Raw genomic sequence first — 19,193 nt, forward strand, 5'->3', positions numbered from 1 at the left:
GTCTGATGAAAATCGGTCCGGGTTAGCCGGACTTCCGGGTTATCGGGGGCCGACTTATCGGGGTTCCACTGTAGTTACATGTTTGCCGGGAGCTGGCGTAGCTCAGACGGTAGTATGCTTGGCTCGAGTGCTGGTAGGCCGGGGTTCAAATCCCAGCGCCGCAAGAACAACTAGAGACATTTTTAGAAATGTCTATAGGCCCCAGGTCTTCTCATCCTGAATAAAATGAGTACCTTGGGTAAAACCAGGAGTAATAATAGGCAGTTGAAGCGTAGCGCTGGCCCTCTTAGCTTCCTTGTATATGTATACCGTAGGCCCTAGATATAGCAGACTACCCTGCTATAATCCCAAAGCCGCGTCAGCGGTATAAAACGGGAGACTATTATTATTACATGTTTGCCCAAAGACTCTTGATCTTGTTTGTACCAAAGTATATATACCTATTGTTGGTATGTTCTTATGATTAACTTTTTCTTTTAGTGGTTGAAACCAAATCCTTTCGTTAACGTTATCATATGTGTATACAGCCTTCAATAACTGTCAAACTTTTCCACCCTTTCCATTTTAATTATGGTGCCCTCTCTAGAATTTACCAATAAAGTATTAAATGGTGAACTGCTTTTGTAGCTCCTAGGTTAGTGTTGTGATACTGAATGATGTAGCTTCATTTTCCACTACAAACAAAAAAAATTATCTAAATCGTTTCCCAGAAAGTCGTCTAATACAGTTCCTCTATCTTAGTCGTTCGGGATCAACATTAAATTGTACTATTTGACAAAATTCATTTTGTCTTTGAGCTTCGAGTAAGAAGAAGCAAAGCGAGATTTATATTGAAAAAGTGTTGAACTAAGCTCCCCATTTTTGTTGTTTTTTTAGTTTTCTGATCACAAATTCCATTAAAATGACCACTTCTATATTTTCTATATTTATCTCTTATAGAAAATAATACTCATTGAAATGGGTGTTCGCTGATGTCTGTTTATTGTGTTTTTGTGAATGTAGAAATATTATCTTAAGATATTGTATTGAATATATTTTGGTTACTAATAATCTTGTTTTTCCAGGATCAGTACCAGTTTTGCTACAGAGCCGCACTGGAGTACCTCGGCTCTTTCGATCACTACACTAACTAATCAATACTCATAAGAAAGAATTAATTTTGAATCGTATTTATGCATATTGCATATTTTTACTGCCAAACAGGATATTAAACAAACAAAAAAAAGGAGAAAAATTTAGCGCTCTATTTAAACAAGTGATTAGTGAACAAACCTTAGAAACTAGCAGCAAAATGTGTGTAAAATATGTGCCTAATGTATATGTGGAAAAAAGAAATGTCAGAAATGTATATTTATTTTGATCATATGAAGATGTCTAGCAAAAATGTCCTTGTAAAAAAATGTGGCTCGCGGTTACGCTTTTGGGTTTGAATATACTACATAACGTGTAATTAGGTACTTGAACATAGCGACGGGCATTATCCTTTCGTATCGAATAGGAACAGCCGCATTAAGAGTTAAAATAACTGGGATGGGACCGGATTGACAGGAGAAGATATTCAATTGTAATTGGACTTTGTAATAATACTGTATCGTTGCTATTAGCAGTAGATTTCTTTAAAGTTGATTAAAAAAATTGCAAAAATACTGTTTTCCAAAATGTATTAACCATATTCATGATAACTATTTCCAGGACGATGTATTTCGGTAGAACATTTCGTAGTTTTTGGCTCACTTTCAACAATATAACGTATTAGTATACTCGGTTCGCTCAGCTTGAGAATATTTTGACACATTCATTGTCAGAAACATGCAACATAAAAATTCCTACCTCTCACTATTAATAGACCAAATAAACTTATTGTGGCAGTCTAATTCATTGAAAAAAAAAAGCATAAGCATGAATAATGGGAGTGTGTTTTCATTAAAAACTTTTTATATGCAATTAGTAATCTATAAACGACTATAAAATTTCAAAAATATATATTTAAAATGTTGTTTTAAGTAATGCAGTTTAATTTTGTTCATAAACGTCATGTGAATAAGTTTTTTACTTTAAGTTACAATAATTAATATTGTCTATGAGCATGTCTTCTTGGTTTCATAATAATTTCGAGTTGATCATAATTTCAATACCGTCGTAAAAAAATAGTTTCTATCAGCGAACCGAGTAGAATGAATATTGTTCAATAGCCCCACATAGTGGAAATCGCAGAATAGCATATCCTCGCATACCCGTACCCCGCTTTTATTATAACTCCATGGTGCCGTTATTTCTCCATATCTAACTGTACTGTAGTCTATATCGCGATTCTATAATAACCACATCACAGCCATATCGTGCATCCGTATCTTTATATTAAAACCCCGTTGTGCCCTTCATTCCTATCGCAATTTCATCGTACCATTATATTGCCTATATAACAATCTTATTCTAACCTTATCTCCCTTCTTTTTTGCACGGACGCCTCATCGGAGAGATAGATGGACTCTAAATGAAATGTTAGGTTTGGATTTTGTTAACTGCGCAGGCTCTGTAGTAGAGGATATAAAATGATGATTTAAATAATATGAACTTGCAGATTGGTTTTCCTTATCTTTCTCGTGCTTCCGCCATACTAGATATCGCCAAATGTTTGTTTGGACATTAAGTACAGCTTATACACACAGTGGAACACATAGTATACAGCCGACATATTTAGTGGAACACATTTGTATTGGATCAGTAAAAAATATGTTTGTTTTTAGGTTAAATATTTATTTACTGTTATTTTGCCTGCTTGTAATTTTCAGATTCCTTTTAAAATACGACTGACTGTATAAAACAATACCGATCATAAGTAATATTTGCTAGTATGCTCCTTTGTGTGTTTTTAAAGATGCTCTCTGTTTGCCCAATATAATTTTTATGGAATTTTCTGACTCTGCAAACAACTATTCCTTATTTGTGCGTTCTTATTTATTTGCTTAAATTGTTGTTCATATAAACCTTATTACTTTTGACTCTCTTATGTATTGAGATGCATTTGCTATATACAACCCATATTATATAAGAGACGATTGAAGTTTGAAAGCACGTCACCAAATACAGGGTGTTTCATTAATAATTGTCCATATAGTAACTGGAGAAACCTTAGCACAAAATACGAAGATTTAACCTAAAACTCTTAAATAAAATGTGGTTCCTTACTGAGTTACAGGGTGTTTGATTTAAAAATTTAAAAACTATTTTTGCTCAGCATTTTAAAACTATTCGACGTATCCTTTTCATACGTGGCAGGAAGTGCGACTACTAGACACCCTACTAAATTATGATAAACAAACGTTTCTGGCTATTACCAGAGGCGTACTACGGGGGAAAGTGAATGGTTGACCCTTTCCAAATTCTACGCCACTGGCGGAATTCCTATTTTAGTTCAATTATTGGATTCTCCAATACTTTCTATGAAAATAATATACTCTTCATTCGTAACGATAAAGTCATTAGTTTTCGAGATCTTTGAACTTAAAAATGAAACGACACAGTTATTTTGATTAAGGGATTGTGTCGCTTCATTTTTAATTTCAAATATCTCGAAAACTAATCATTTTATCGTTTCGAATGAAGAGTATATAATTTACATAAAAAGTACTGGAAAATAAAAAAATTACACTAAAATAGCAATTTCGTCAGTGGCGTAGAATTTGGGAAGGGTCAACCAGCCACTATCCCCTGTCGTACGCCTCTGGTAGTAGCTAGAAACGTTTATTTATCTTAATTTAGTAGAGTGTACAGTACCTACACTTTCTGCCAAGTATGATAAGGATACGCCAAATAGTTTTAAAGTACTGGGTACAAATAATTTTTAAATTTTGATCATATGAATCATATCATAAATTTTAATCAAAATAACTGTGCCGTTTCATATTTAACTTCAAATATCTGGAAAACGAATGACTTTATCGTTACCAATGAAGAGTATATTATTTACGTAGAAAGTATTGGAGAATCTAAAAACGGCACTAAAATAGTAATTCCTCCAGTGGCGTAGAATTTGAGAAGGGTCAACCATTCACTATCCCCTGTCGTACGCCTCTGGTAGTAGCTAGAAACGTTTGTTTATCATCATTTAGTAGGATGTATAGTAGTCGCACTTTCTGCCAAGTATGAAAAGGATACGTTGAATAGTTCTAAAATGCTGAGCAAAAATAGTTTTTAAATTTTTAGATAAAACACCTTGTAACTCAGTAAGGGACCACATTTTATTTAAGTGTTTTAGGTTAAATCTTCGTATTTTGTGCTAAGGTTTCTCCAGTTACTATATGGACAATTATTAATGAAACACCCTGTATTACTAAAGCCTGGAAGGTAATAAAAAACGAATCGATGCAGTGCAGTTCCAAAGTATTATTACAAAGTCCGCCGAGAAAGTGCATTAAGTAAATATTAAAACTAAATTTTACAATACTGTTGTAAATTGTTAAATAATAATAATAATAACTAGTTAAACATTTAAAGTTAATATAATAATCTTGAATTAGATATAATGTTAATAGGCTATACACTAGTAGTTGAATATAGAAGAGTTTATATTTTCATGAAAGTTTCAAAAATCACGTTCGTGTGAATTGCCCTTTATATTATTGTTAGAGATGGGACGAGTCGTTTAATAATTTTCAAGTATTGCAATTGAAACTTTAATAGCAGTGACTTGGAAATCAGGTAACCAATTATGCGTTATAAAAAAGTTACGAAAGTGAATGATCCTGCCCTATGAACAGTGCTTTGTGGGCCACTTTACATTGTTTCAGTTGAAGTTAGTGGTATTGGAAACATACATTACATGGCTGCCAATAATTGTAGGTTTAAAGAAATCAGGGAGTGTTAATCATTTAGAATAATATAAAATTAAGCTAAATGCATAACTACCTTTATTTCAATGAATTCTGGAAAAAGAAAATATCTCAGAAAAATACACTCACCGGCAAAATTAACCGCCTACCTTAAAAATGGGCCATTTTTGATGTCTCGTATTTCGTAAACCTGTTGTCTGATTTAAATGGTTAAGACACCAAATTTCATTTGTATATTATATCAACAGGGTTTAGAGCAAAAAATAAATCGTCAGTTTGTAAGAAAAATTTCAAGACCCCTGCCTCGGAAACGAAGCATTTGCAGACATACGTTTATAAAGCAAACAGTCATTATTTTTTTATGCAGAATTACCCCTTAAAGTTTGCCATACTTATTTAAAAACACTCTGTATTAATAAAAAAAGTTGTTAAAGTATCAAAATTTTTTATGGTCCAACATAAGCGAATAAATCAAAAAACAGAACGTTGGGAAAATATGAGGCTATAGTTTTAATAGTGTTTTAATTTCAGTGTTTTATAAAAAATGCTAGAATAATCCACAGAGTGATACGAACTTTGAGAAAAAAAACACAGTTTGATTGGTACACCCGGTATACAATGCAAATTTGCATATTTAGCAACAATATTATTACAGCGATATTGTTAAAGAATAAGACTAATTAAAAAAATCACTTAAATCGGACAACAGGTTTAGGAAATTCGAGACATCAAAAATGACACATTTTTAGGTGTGCGTTTAATTTTACCGGTGAGGGTATTCAGATGAAGAATTGGAGATTGTTAATTTTTTTAGAGGTTCGACTCTTTATTTATACGTCCATGGGTTCGACTAACTGAGCCAGATAAAAAACGTGTTTATTACTACCAAAAATAGTAAGGTGTGAGAAATAGAAAAGAACAAAATGTAGGAATATCAGAAATGTATGCTATATCGAAACAAATTCAATATAGCAATGTCCCAATGTAAATTTTTTACCAATTACAATTTTTACGAGATATACTGAAAAACTAACGCTTATAAACTGTCTCTAGTTATTAGACTGCTTGCGACTTTTGAAAATTTCATGATTAGTTTAAATATCGGCTCTTGTCAATCCGACTTGATCCTATAAATGCTAAGAAATATTCATCTATTAAATATAAAATTGACATCCGCTTATTTTCTGTCATTTCTTATAAAGAAACCCTTAATTCTCACTATTTTACAGTTTTGATAACGTCTTTTCATTAACGGTTTCTTTTCGGTTCGTCACACAAATTAGAGGTATAGAAAACGAGGCATAAGGCATGTAAATATATAGTGCATTTATCCATTTTGAAACCTAGTTTTACTGTAAAGTATAAATTTTGTATGATTTTTTTTTTAATTGAGTGACACTTATATTTTGTCGAAAACTGATGAGGAAAATAAGAGTAAAGGTGTCATTAATTCGACTGCTATGTGATGGATTTTCTGTATTACAATCAACATTAGTTTGTCTAGCTGTTATTACTCTCATACAGATAAGAAATTATATTTTAGTTTGTGGGTTTAACACTAAAAGTAGATGCATAACTATAGTCAGAGAACAAAATAGTTGTTTCTACGCACTACTACACTTCGCTACACTATTCATTGAGACTGAATTCGAAATGAGAGGTGGAGCAGTCTTCAGGAGGTGCTTTTGGTACAATACCTCAGGTTTCTGAGTTCCCAGGTTCTATTACCTACTTAAGTTTGGGGCGTGCCAAACCATTGGCAGATTTATCAGACCGATTTTTTCCTGCACTTTTCGCAGGAGGATTCGCTATGTTTGAGATAATCTAGCATCATGAAATATCTCCTTTATTGGGAGACTCTGGACTTTTTCGATCTCAATTCACTGTCAGATGATTCGAACTCGACTTGCGAACCAAATTTTGATTTATAACTTGTATGATTATAACAGCAAATCTACTATAATGTAAATTAAAGCTGGAGGGTCAGATAATAGAACAAGCGATGGGAGTTTAAATATCTAGGCATCACACTATCTAGCTATGGAAAGCTCGAAACAGAAGTGGAAGATCAAGTGAATTGAGTAAACAGCGAGCCGCAGGTAGCCCGAATGAAACAATATGGAGATATAAAAATCATCATCTAAACAATTTACGTCCACTGCTGGACATAAGTCTCACCCAATTGTTTCCACACTTCACGGTTTTGTGCTGATTGTTGCCAGTTTTTACTAATCCGCCTGATATCATCTGTCCATCGTGTAGGCGGCCTTCCTCTACTGCGTTTATCTTCTCTTGGTATCCATTCCATCAGCTTTGCTTTCGTGTCCATCTTGAATATTTCAGCCTGGCGACGTGTCCTGGCTAGTTCCATTTGAGCCTAGTGATACGTTCTATAACATATGTGATACCGGTTCTTTGTCTGAGATCTTCATTTCTTATTTTATTCCATAGGGTTACATCAGTATGGCTCTTTCCATGCGCCTTTGAGCAACCCGCATTTTCGACGCTGTTGTCTAGGTTGTCGATATAAAAATATCGGAAAAGAAATGAAAGGAAGAATTTACAAAACACTCATCAGAACAATAATGACATATGCGGCAGAAACACAACCTGACAGAGAGGACAAAAACAATGCTAGAAAAAGTAGAGATGAAAACCCTTTGAAAATCGATGGTAAGGCACTATGGGATAGAGCTAGAAGTACAGATATAAGACAGATATGCAAGCTGCGGAACTTTCATAACTGGGTAAGAAACAGTAGAGTGGAATGGAACGACCACATAAACCAATTTTTTTTTATTATCTCCCTTTATTGACAATCAGATATAAAACAAACAAAAAGTCAATTTGTTGGTCTTACATTAAATTATATTATTGTAAATGTGGTGACGTGGAGAGGTAAACATCCAGCGATGTTTCCTCAGTTACCTCTTAGGTCGGAGGGCCAGCTTCTTCTGAGTCTTCTATTGTCGACAGGTTGCAGTAGTGGATGAAGTAGTGGATTAGGATGGTCTTCGAGTTTGTTGTGGTGTTTTCTGTTGTTTTCTCGGATGACTTCGGTTACATATGGAATTTTAAGATCTGTGTGTAGAGTTTGGTTTGATACATACCATGGTGCATTAACTATTGCTCGAAGTATCTTGGATTGCGCTCTCTGGATAATCACAGTATTGGATTTGCTAGCACAGCCCCACAGTTTAATGCCATAAGTCCAGATTGGCTTTATCACTGCTTTATATATTAGCAATTTGTTTTCTATTGAAAGGTGGGATTTTCTTCCAATGAGCCAGTAAAGTTCTTTGGTTTTTAGGTCAAGTTGCATTCTTTTCTTTGTTATATGGTGTTTCCAGTTGAGTTTATTGTCAAAGTGTAGCCCTAGATATTTGACTTGATTACTTTGTGGTATTTTTATTTGATTGGTTACTGGTGGGCAGGCTCCAGTCCGGAGAGTGAATGTTATATGGGATGATTTTGTTTCGTTTACCTTAAACTTCCACTTCTTCAGCCATATTTCGAGTGAGTTTAGATGCTCTTGGAGATTTTGTGTTGCTGCAATAGGATCGTCATGCTTGGCAAAAATAGCAGTGTCGTCTGCAAAACATAAACCAAATGACAACAAATAGAGTAGTAGTAAAGTAGTAAGGCGACAGACGGTTCCTAAATAGGAAGACGATCAGTGGGAAGACCACGAAAACGATGGAATGACAATTTGATGGAGGCACATTGAAAAAACAGACAGAGTCGTGTCTCTACACAAAAAAAAGAACTTGTATAATATATCACGTTTATTAAAAAAGATGTTATATTTTTTCCAGTTCCTCTCAGTACATACACTACAAAATAAAAATATAAAAATATTAGGAAGAAGAAGAACAAAAGAAAAATATAAACTATATCAACAATGCATTCAATTTATTGTAATACAGATACGAAAACGAATCGTTAAAATTATTTTGTTTCATCTACGCTCTCGTCAAACGTCGAACTCTACAATCCTGGTCATCCTTATTTATTGCGGAACAGATCAAATACATTTGCCGCCTCGAAGAGGGGTGGCAGATGAGACAATTCACTTGGCAACACCTCTTTTTAATCAGGCGAACGTCTTACCTGTCACTTGGTTATGGGAAATTTATACATATCGCTGCTCTTTCTTTAAACTCCCATCAAGAAGTCCTGGTCTTTTGATATTAGCAGTAGCTTTCTTATAGGGAGTTTAAAGATTTCTTTTGGCTTAGTACTTATTTTATCCGTGTATACCTGCCTCATGACACTAATTCACATATAAGGCAATTTCTTCCTTTTCAAATTTCTTGTACGATGCATGGACAAAGTACCACTCACACTCTTGGCTTCGTATAACCCCGTATTCATTCGACAAGAGTATGGACAAAGAATATTGACCTTATTGGTCTAACGTTTTCGAGAAATCATTTTAAGACGGCTGATTCTTTCATATGTTGTTCCCTATGCTTCCTCGAACACCGTACCGGCCATCTGGCTGCTGATACAAGTTGCGTTCATTACTGCGCAGCACACCTGTACAGGTAAACACAAAATCAGGGTGATTGATTAATGTGAAAAAGCTTAGTAGATCCGCTATAGTAATAGATAGCAATAAAAGTTAATAACAAAAATTGTAGCTAACTTTGCGCTTCACATTACAAAATTAGTTAGAATTTTACAATAACATAGTGGCAGACCAAACTTTTGTTTTTTTAAATGGAATACCCCATATTTTATTTTATATTCGAAATCTTCTTAACTTCCCCATCACAAAAATATAAAGGTTTATGTTATACAGGGTATTTACAAAGTATCTATGAAATCTTCTATGAAATGTTCTATGAAAATCGTAATAAGTTTAGCTCCCTGTATAAATAAAAATAAGCACAACAACAATGGTTTATTGGTGCCATATATTTTTGTTGATTGTCAAAATTTATAAAAATGGTTGATATTGCTAATTTTCTTTATACGAATACAGGGTGAGTTAAAACGCAAGTACATTATTTTCACAGTAATTTTAAATAGAACACCCTAATTAATAACTTACTCACGAAAAACGAAAATATCTCGAAAACTGACAAATTTAGGCATAGGGAATATGATACAAAAATTAAAGTACGGTAATGATATTTTTCGATAGTAATATAAAATACAGGGTGTTCCATTTAAAATTTCTGAGAAAAGAATGTACTTGCGTTTTGACTCACCCTGTATTCGATATAAGGAAAATTAGCGATATCAACAATTCTTAAAAAATTTCACAATCAACAAAAAAATATGGCACCAATAAACCATCGCTGTTGTGCTTTTTTTATTTATACAGGGAGCTGAACTTGTTACGATTTTCATAAAAAATTGGTTATAACTTTTTAAAAGCCCTATATAACATAACAAACTTTTATATTTTTATGATGGGGAAGTTAAGAGGATTTCGAATATAAAATAAAATATAGGGTGTTCCATTTAAAAAAACATAAGTTTGGTCTGCCACTATGTTATCGAACACCCTGTAACAATCTAACTAATTTCGTAATGTGAAGCTGAAAGTTGGCCACAATTTTTATTATTAACTTTTATTGCTATCTATTACAATAGCGGATCTACTGAGCTTTATCACACTCATCAATCACCCTGTATATTGAATTTAAATTATTTTAGGACGAAAAATTTTTTTTGTGTATACTTTTGAAACCACAGAAATGTCTGGCATTTACAGTTCATATATTTCTAATAATGTTTAAAAAGTAATGACAAAAAAAATTTTCGTCTTACAATAATTTTAAATTCGATATGTTTACCTGTACAAGTGTGCTGCGCAGTAATGAACGCAACCTGTATCAGTAGCCAGATGGCCGGTAAGGTGTTCGAGGAAGCATAGGGAACAATGTAACCTGTAATGTTTCAGCATAGGATTTTGTGCACCAACTGAGTTGGTGCATGTGGCCTGACGATGACTACGGTATTTTCAAGGGACAAATAAACGTGACCATCTGTTCCATTCAAACTCTTCTTCTAGGAGAGTATATACTGTTTGGTATGGATATAGCACTAATTTTATGTATCTATCATATGTAAGAGATTTAATGACGCCGTTAGTTTTACTCCTAAATTTATATTGAAAAGTTTGAACTTGATATTAGAAATGAGTTCAAAAACATATCTAAAACTATAGTCTGTCTGCTGAGGAAACTATACGATCCTTTTCGAAATACAGTATTTGAGGCTAGGAAATGTAATATATAGGGTAAATAAATAATAATTTCTGTTGAAGTTACCATACTTTGATATGAGATACAATAAATAGAGTTGTATCAAACGTGGCAGCTAAGGAGCTGTAGATAAATACAGAAAAGCAAGAAGTAGATTAATATCAAAGTGGTACTTTTACTAAACTAACAAATAATAAAAATACAAAAGGAAGTTAAAAACAAACAATAATATAGCAAGTTAAAAGTTTAAACTTAATATAATCAATACTTACCGAATTATTTTGTACGGTATATATAGTAAGACTGAATAAAACGTAAAAATAAACTAAATAATAAAGGTTTTGAAAAGTTTATATTATCGGAAGATACAGGTTTGCGAAAACATATCTTTTAGTAAAAGCAATATGAAGAAGGCAGAAAATATCAACGTATGTCAACGATTTTTTGGATTCGTTCGTTGAATTCAAAATTTTATTTTACAAAAGTCAATTATTTGATGTTTTCATTAAGATCTGTTAATGTAAAGTCGTCATATTTATATTTCACAGTCATTACACGTTTGTACTTAAATAGATCTCCAAGCTAAACAAAGAATCAGTGTCAAGTGCGCCTATCTGTAACTATAAATGTTTGCTACTCATGGTTCTGCTACTAAATACTATGAACAAAACTTTGCAAGTCTACGCTAGTGAAATGGATTGAGTTCTGGGAGTATTGTTGTCATGTTATCAAACTCTAGGTACTATAAACTGTATGCTGGATCATCTCAAAAACATTGCCACGGAATACTTTATTAGAAAACACTGAAAACATCGAGGAAAGTTGAGAAAACGCAAAGATAACATGATTAACGCAGCAACAGAATCACTTGGATCGATGAAAGTAACGAATACCAATATGAATAACCAAAACCCATTGTTTAGAGAGGAAGTGAAGATAACATGTAAAGAAAAGAAGAAAGTTTTTTTACAGCACTGAACAAGACAAATACATCCGGCATACAACAACTGTAAACGAATCAGAAACAAACGAATACTTTAGTCAGACAAATAAAAAGGGAACACTGACAGAGCTTCTCAAACCAGATGGAACAAGACTTCTACGGAACACAAAAGGAAATATGGAGAATGATCAGAGGAGAAAGAAAAGAGATGAACGAACTAATAAAAACGAAACACATTCAGAAGAAAACATGGACAGACTACTTAAAATCTCGTATTTGCAAAAGGTGACGATAATGAACGCCCAAAACACATGAAGTGACAACAAACGAAGAAATTAACATTGAGAAAGAAGAGGTCAAGGAAGCATTAAGGAAAATAAAAAAAAATATAAAATCACCAGGAGAGGACGCAATATCGAATGAACTCCTAAATTACAGAGCAAGATCTGGCCAAACGACTATTAAAACTACTCCAGAAAACAATATAACAAAACAGAATACCACAAGAATGGAGTTCAAGCATCCTAAGACATCTCTTCAAAAAGGGAGACAAATCGGGCCCGGAGAATTACAGGGAATTAATTTACTAAAGACAACATTAAAATTAACAACTAAAATGATACCAAACTGAATGAAATTATAATAGACGAACAACAAGATTTTAGGTCGGGAAAATCATGCACCGACGCTATATTTATAATGAGGCAAGTTCAAGAGAAGTCATTGGAATATAACAGACCGGCATATTTATATTTCCTTGGCCTTAGAAGACATTTGACAGGGTCAAATTAAAGAACGTTAACCATTTATTGTACGCAAGAGAGGTAGGTACCTCTAGGAATTATTAATAACGGTCGAAAATATCTACCAGAACACAATAAAAATAAAAGTAGAAGACGAAGAACTGACCCGATTGAAGCTGGCAATGGTATAAGACCGGGGGATTCCCTGAGTCCTTGTTATTTAATGTGATCATGGATGAAATAGAAAATATAAGAACTAAAAAGGATACCAAATAGGAGACAATCTGCTATGCAGATGATGCAATACTAATCTCTGAAAGTGAAGATGATAACGTAGGCTGTATTAATTTAACGTAACCGCAAAAAAATTTATATAACCTCCACAAAAGATAAAATGCATACTTACAACAATAAATCTACTAAGATGTGCGCTGCATTATATTTAAAATTCCGTGGATGATTTTAAGAACTCAACAAGTCCTACACCTTTTGGATGATCTCGTGAACGGTTGACGCCATTATCTTCAGTCGAATTTTGCACGTGGACTAAGTGAGATCCGAAGAATCCGGTTGAAACCCGCAAGAATTCTTTTAGTTTTTCTGCTCCAAAAATTAAGACGCTAACTTCGTAGGTTTTTGCTTTGAGCTTACTATTGATTTAAATCATGTTGTTTTCCGTACATTTTGGTGCATCTGTTGGTTTATATGGTTTAGTACTTTGGTTTGTAACGACGTTTACTATTTAAAGCGTAAAGGGTAATGAAGTGGTACCAATGAAGTGGTAAATAATAAAGTTACCATTTTCCTCTCCAGAGGCCACAAAACTACACTAGAAAATCTATGATTCTTACTTCTTAGAAAATCTATGATACTAACGAAGATTTACAAAATAGAAAGGCAAAGTTTTACAACATACTCTGTATACAATCAGAAATGACGGCAAAAAAATAAGGGAGACGATAAGAGCTTTCGACATTCAAGATCGACTTCAAGAAAAAGACGAACGGGTTTAATGAGCTACAAGTGTAGGCTCTGTCTGTTGATGGTGGAAAAACTATCATGGTCGTTTATTGCATGAGTGCTGGAGGAAATTATATTCCACTCATGTTGATCTATCACGAGTTAAACCAGAAATTAAAATAAAATATCGAACAATTGAAAAATCTTACAAGCTCACCAATGAAGATAAAATTGGAGAACGCCAAGGAAAAAAGATGATTAAGAGACGTGAATCTCAAGAAAAAGGAGAAACAGAAAGCAGCAAGAACAGCAATTGTTCAAAAATTATTTGTTAAAAAATCACAAACAAAACAAGAAGAGAGTGCAAAAGGAGCTAACACCTGAGTAGTCTGATGTAACAGACACTGATTTGTAAGATATTATCGATGAAGACAAATTATATGATATAAAATTAAGTTTCATTGTATTTGCTTGAAAACAGAAAAGAACAATATTTGAAGAATTTTATAAAAACATTATTCAGTGCGCACCATTTACCAATCCGTGCGCATGATTACCCTTAATGGATGGGGAATCGTGCGCAAAGGCACTTCTTTTCGTTTTTTAATATTCTGCTTTAGTACTTTGTATTTCTCTAAAACCTATTTTAAATATTAAAAGTAGAATAATTAGAGCTTACTGTAACATACTAGCCGTTATGGTAGATTTAAAGAATTTACAAAAGAATGGATTTCTGCTTAAGTGCGCACCATTCCCCCACTCTCCCTTAAATTAGAGCAGGAGGGTCAGATAATAGAACAAGTGATGGATTTTAAGTATCTACGGATCACACTATCTAGCTACGGAAAACTCGAAAGAAAGGTGGAAGATCATGTGAAGAGAGGAAACATAGCCACAGGTTGCCTGAATGGAATAATATGGAAAAGAGAATGCTAGAAACAACAGAGATGAAAACCCTTGGAAAAATCCATGGTAAGACACTATGAGACAGAGCTAGAAGTACAGATATACGACGGAGATGTAAGGTCGAGAACATTAGTAACTGGGTGAAAAGCAGAAGAGTAGAATGGAACGACCACATAAGCCGAATGACAATAAATAGAGTAGTAAGGACAGCAAGAGACGGTTCCCCAATAGGAAGACGATCAGTGGGAAGACCACGAAAACGATTACACAACAACTTACTGGAGGCACATTGAAAAAACAAAGAGTGATGTCAGCACAAGAAGAAGAAAAAATGAAAAAACAATACATATCTACAATATTACAATAATAACAGAAAAACCTGCATAGTGATTTATTAAACAAATCTCTAAACCAAGATGGAATGATTTGTGAGTTTAGACCTGTAAATTTTTGCACACGGTATTGCCGATCGAACAAAACATGAAGAAGTGTGAACAAAATGTTCATATTATTTGCGTACATGCATTGATTCCTTTTTTAAGCTTAGAAAATCGTGGTTGACAAAAAAACTATCGTCTCTCTATAATGCCAGTATACTTATGACGAACTTACATAACAAGCTCAAATACATGACGATTACCATTAAATTCATAACTTTTCTGAAATACAAAATATAACTGTCACTCATCTTTTCCTTATTTAAAGGTTACATGTGTACTTTTTCGTACGACCTGTCCTAGAAATGTGCACTGAATCTCATTAAATGGAAGTAGCGAATACGTTTTAGTACTTTTCCCTTAAGTTAATGTAAGGATCGCTCATGACGAGAGAAGAGCTAGAATATGTCTGCGCAGGAAAATATTCTAACAAATTCAGTCCATAGCATAGTAATTTTTTATCAGCAGTATTTTGTTCGAAAATATCGGTTGTCTCGTTTAGAAGTAAAATCTTAATATTATTAACTGGTATTTTTGAATAAATGTTCCAATATTTTAAAAGACAACGGTACTGGATTCCTAACTGGGCTTTTAGCATGTATCAATTGGCCAAAGTTCTTAAATATTTGGAATTTGAGTATGTATACAGTTTTTACACGTAAGCTATAAGCCACACCATAGTTAGTTCTCTATACTATTTGCTTTCACCAATTGAGGGCTTTATCCTCTTGAGTTTTGGTTTCATATCCCTGTTGTAAGTTAGATGACCTCGGTGTTCACATGTTGTATTAGGTATTGTCTCAGAAGCTTCTCAGTATATTTCTACTGATGCATCCAAGAAATGCTATGTCAACAGTGGTGTCAGTATTTACTTGTATAGTAATAAATTATTACTATAGGCAGTTGAATTGTAGTCATCGTTTTTTTGTCCAATCAATGATTTATTTAATTGGTTCTGCACTTTACTTACAGCATTCTCATGATCTTTAATCTGTTTCTTCTTCTAATATCAGAATATCATTATCCATCAAACATATGTTGTGTTTACTTGTTTCTTGTTGATCTTCCATTTTGTTTTCTCCCATCTTGTTGATCTGTTGTTTCTAGGTGTCTCCTATTTTCACCACTCTCCACAGTTCTGAGCGTCTTGTTGCCATTTCTTGGACATTCGTTTAATGTCGTCCATCCAGCGTGTTGGTGGTCGTCCTCTGCTGCTTTGATCTTCTCTTGGGCGCAACTCAATTAGTTTTCTGGTCCGTATTGAGTCTTCTAGTCTCACTACGTGGCCTGCCTAATTCCATTTCAGCTTGGCTATGCGTTCGACGATATCAGTGATACCAGTTTTTTTCCTCAGTTTTTAGTTCCTTATTTTGTCTTTTTTTGTCACGCCGAAAATCGATCTTTCCATGCGCCTGTGTCTTTCCATGCACTCGCATTTTTAGTGCCGTTGTTTTTGTGAGCGTGAAAGTTTCTACTCCGTATGTCATAATAGGAAGAACGCATTGGTCAAATGTCTTCCCTTTCATATCGGGATGTTGCTCTTAAAGATGTCTCTTAGTGAACCATACGCCGCCCAAGCAAGTGTTATTCGTCGTTGAAATTCACAGGTCTGATTATTGTTGCTTATTCTGATTTCATGACCGAGATATGCGCTCTGCGCTTCGCTGGTGTCGCTCCTAGCGGATTACTAATGCAACTTTCACCGGTAATTTTTAAATTTATTATTTAATTGTTATCGCTTAATATTTACAACGCAAAAAAGTAATTAAATTGTAATCGATTTTTTAAAGATTTTGCTAATCATTTTAACGTTCTATTAATGAAATATTAATTTCTTACTTCGGATACTTTTACAATTATCGTGTAGGTGGCACTTAGATTAATTTATAATTACATATTACGAATTATTAAAAAAAACTTAAAATCAGTATTTAAAACGTAAGTATATTTAAGGTAAAAATATACACCACAGCTTTGACCAACTAATATTATTTCCTATATTAATGTTTTTAATTTCAATACTTTAAATTAATCACTTTGACATTTATGTCAAATTTCCAGTAAAAGCTTACGGATTTGTCACTACTGGCACTCGTGAATTTTTAATTATCCCCTCTACCTACGAGCTCATAGCGTATATGTACTTTTCGGTAAATTCGATCACTTGATTTTGAATGGTTAGGTGTTCGCTGGGAACTAAATTTATCATAAATTTGCTCTTACTGAGGTTCATTTTTAGACCAATTGTTGAACATACGTTTTCTAATTCTTGTAGCATTTATTGTGCTTCACCCAGATCTTCGGTGATAAGTATGTACTATATCGTCGGCAAAGCGCAGATGATTGAGCATTTCCCTATCTATTTTTATTCCTCCATTTCCCAACTTAGCATTTTAAAGGCGTATTCGAGGGCCGTTATAAATAATTTAGGCGAGATAGTGTCGCCCTGTCTTACACCTCGCTTGATATGTAGTTCTCTGGTGGTATCATGTAGTTTTAGACGCATTGTGGCATTCTGGTATGTTTGGTACTTAGTCTGATAGACTATTATAGACTATAGACTGAAGTCTATTCTACTGTTGTTCAGAGTACTGTATAATACTGTCTAATTCCACGATGTCGAATGCTTGGTGAAACTCTACGAAGATAAGTACCAGTGATCCGTTATATTCTATCGACTTTTCTATTAAGGTTTTGGTGCTTGTAGGTGATCGTTTGTTCCGAATTTTGAGCAGAAACCAACTTGTTCTCTGGACTAGTAGAAATCCAACTTTTTTCTAGTCTTGTCGTTACTATTCGGGTAAACATTTTGCAGAACAAAACGTTCTCCTCATTTTATTTTTAATTATTTATGGGATTGGTGGAACTTTAATGGAAATTAATGCTGAATAATAAACATAAAACACAAGAGTGTTTTTTTTTTCTTTACAGAGTGGGGTCAACTTTCGTTGACAATTTTCGCTGAATCACCAGCGTCCTATAAAGAATGATAAAGTGAAATTTAAGTGTAATTTTGTGTTAAAATTGTCAATTTTCTTTGTCATATGTGCTTACTTTGGAGTAGCGTTAATGTTTCTATTCTATTTTGGACTGCTAATTTAGTAATCGTCAATAATATCGAACTATATTGTTTATTTTCTCGATGTTTCTTCTATAGTTGCCGTTTTTTTGGTAATTGTGCAAGTAGATTATCATCAATCAATGTACAAAAAAAAACAGATTTCTCATAAGCTTTCAACAACTTTAAATGAAAATCTTTTAGGATAAATCCTCCCAAATGAATTTTTTGATGGAGCGCCATATAATTTAAATCAATTTAAAACATACAGGCTTATTTTGAAACGCTGTATAAAAAACTCTTTCTCTGATGGTATTCGTAGTTGGTATTTAATTAACATTACCAACATTAATTTCTGTTGTAACAGTACCATTTATGAGTTAGATCGAGAAGTTTTCGTCTATCCTTCGTACGTATCCTCATCGTATGTACTTCATATTATTAGAAGATTTCTTCAAAAAGAAACAAGTATTTTTAATACTCACTTACGTTTGTTGTATTATTCATTTAAGAAATATGTTATATTTGTTATAATTTTATATTTTTATTTTATAACGATATTATCGAAGTCCAGTTGGGATTTTAGGACTAATTAATAAAACACAAAATATTGCAATATATTATAATGAACGTCTTTTGTCGCATGCAATATTATGAAATGCATATACTGTATCCATTGTGATATTTTTTATTTTCGATTATTTTTATCTATTTTATATTTTACTATCATTTTTTTAGTGTCAATTTTAATCTATTACATATTTTAATGTCATTTTAGTGTCAATTTGATTATATATATTTTTTATGTGAATAAAATGATTTTGTTTGAGTAAAATGCTTCTTTCCTATGCCTCAAACGTTCTTTAACACAATCGACACCCAATTCTGGCTGCAGCGGTGTGTAAAAATGCGAGTTTCAGATAATAACTGGTTCAAAAAATACTAAATGTAGAAGAAAAAAGGTCCTCTACAAAAAACAGGTCAGGTATTGGCAAACAAATGACAAAAAAATTCATCGTAAGCCTTGCTACACAAATTTAATAAATTCTCGGAAGAATCTGAAACCAGATAGCTGAAAAAAATTACCCACTGTTGT

General features: G+C 33.4%; 1 protein-coding gene across 1 annotated transcript in view; it reads left to right on the top strand.

Moving 5' to 3' along the window:
- Positions 1-18,933, top strand: part of LOC114324331 (tyrosine-protein phosphatase Lar) — a 574,734-nt gene extending 555,801 nt beyond the window's left edge. The window contains exon 19 of the mRNA XM_028272137.2: positions 1,065-18,933. Within this exon, the coding sequence (XP_028127938.1) occupies positions 1,065-1,133 (69 nt within the window). The 3' untranslated portion in view covers positions 1,134-18,933. The remainder of the gene's footprint in view (positions 1-1,064) is intronic.
- Positions 18,934-19,193: the final 260 nt, after the last annotated feature.

This window comes from Diabrotica virgifera, chromosome 5 (genome assembly GCF_917563875.1).
Source record: "Diabrotica virgifera virgifera chromosome 5, PGI_DIABVI_V3a".
NCBI lineage: Eukaryota > Metazoa > Arthropoda > Insecta > Coleoptera > Chrysomelidae > Diabrotica > Diabrotica virgifera.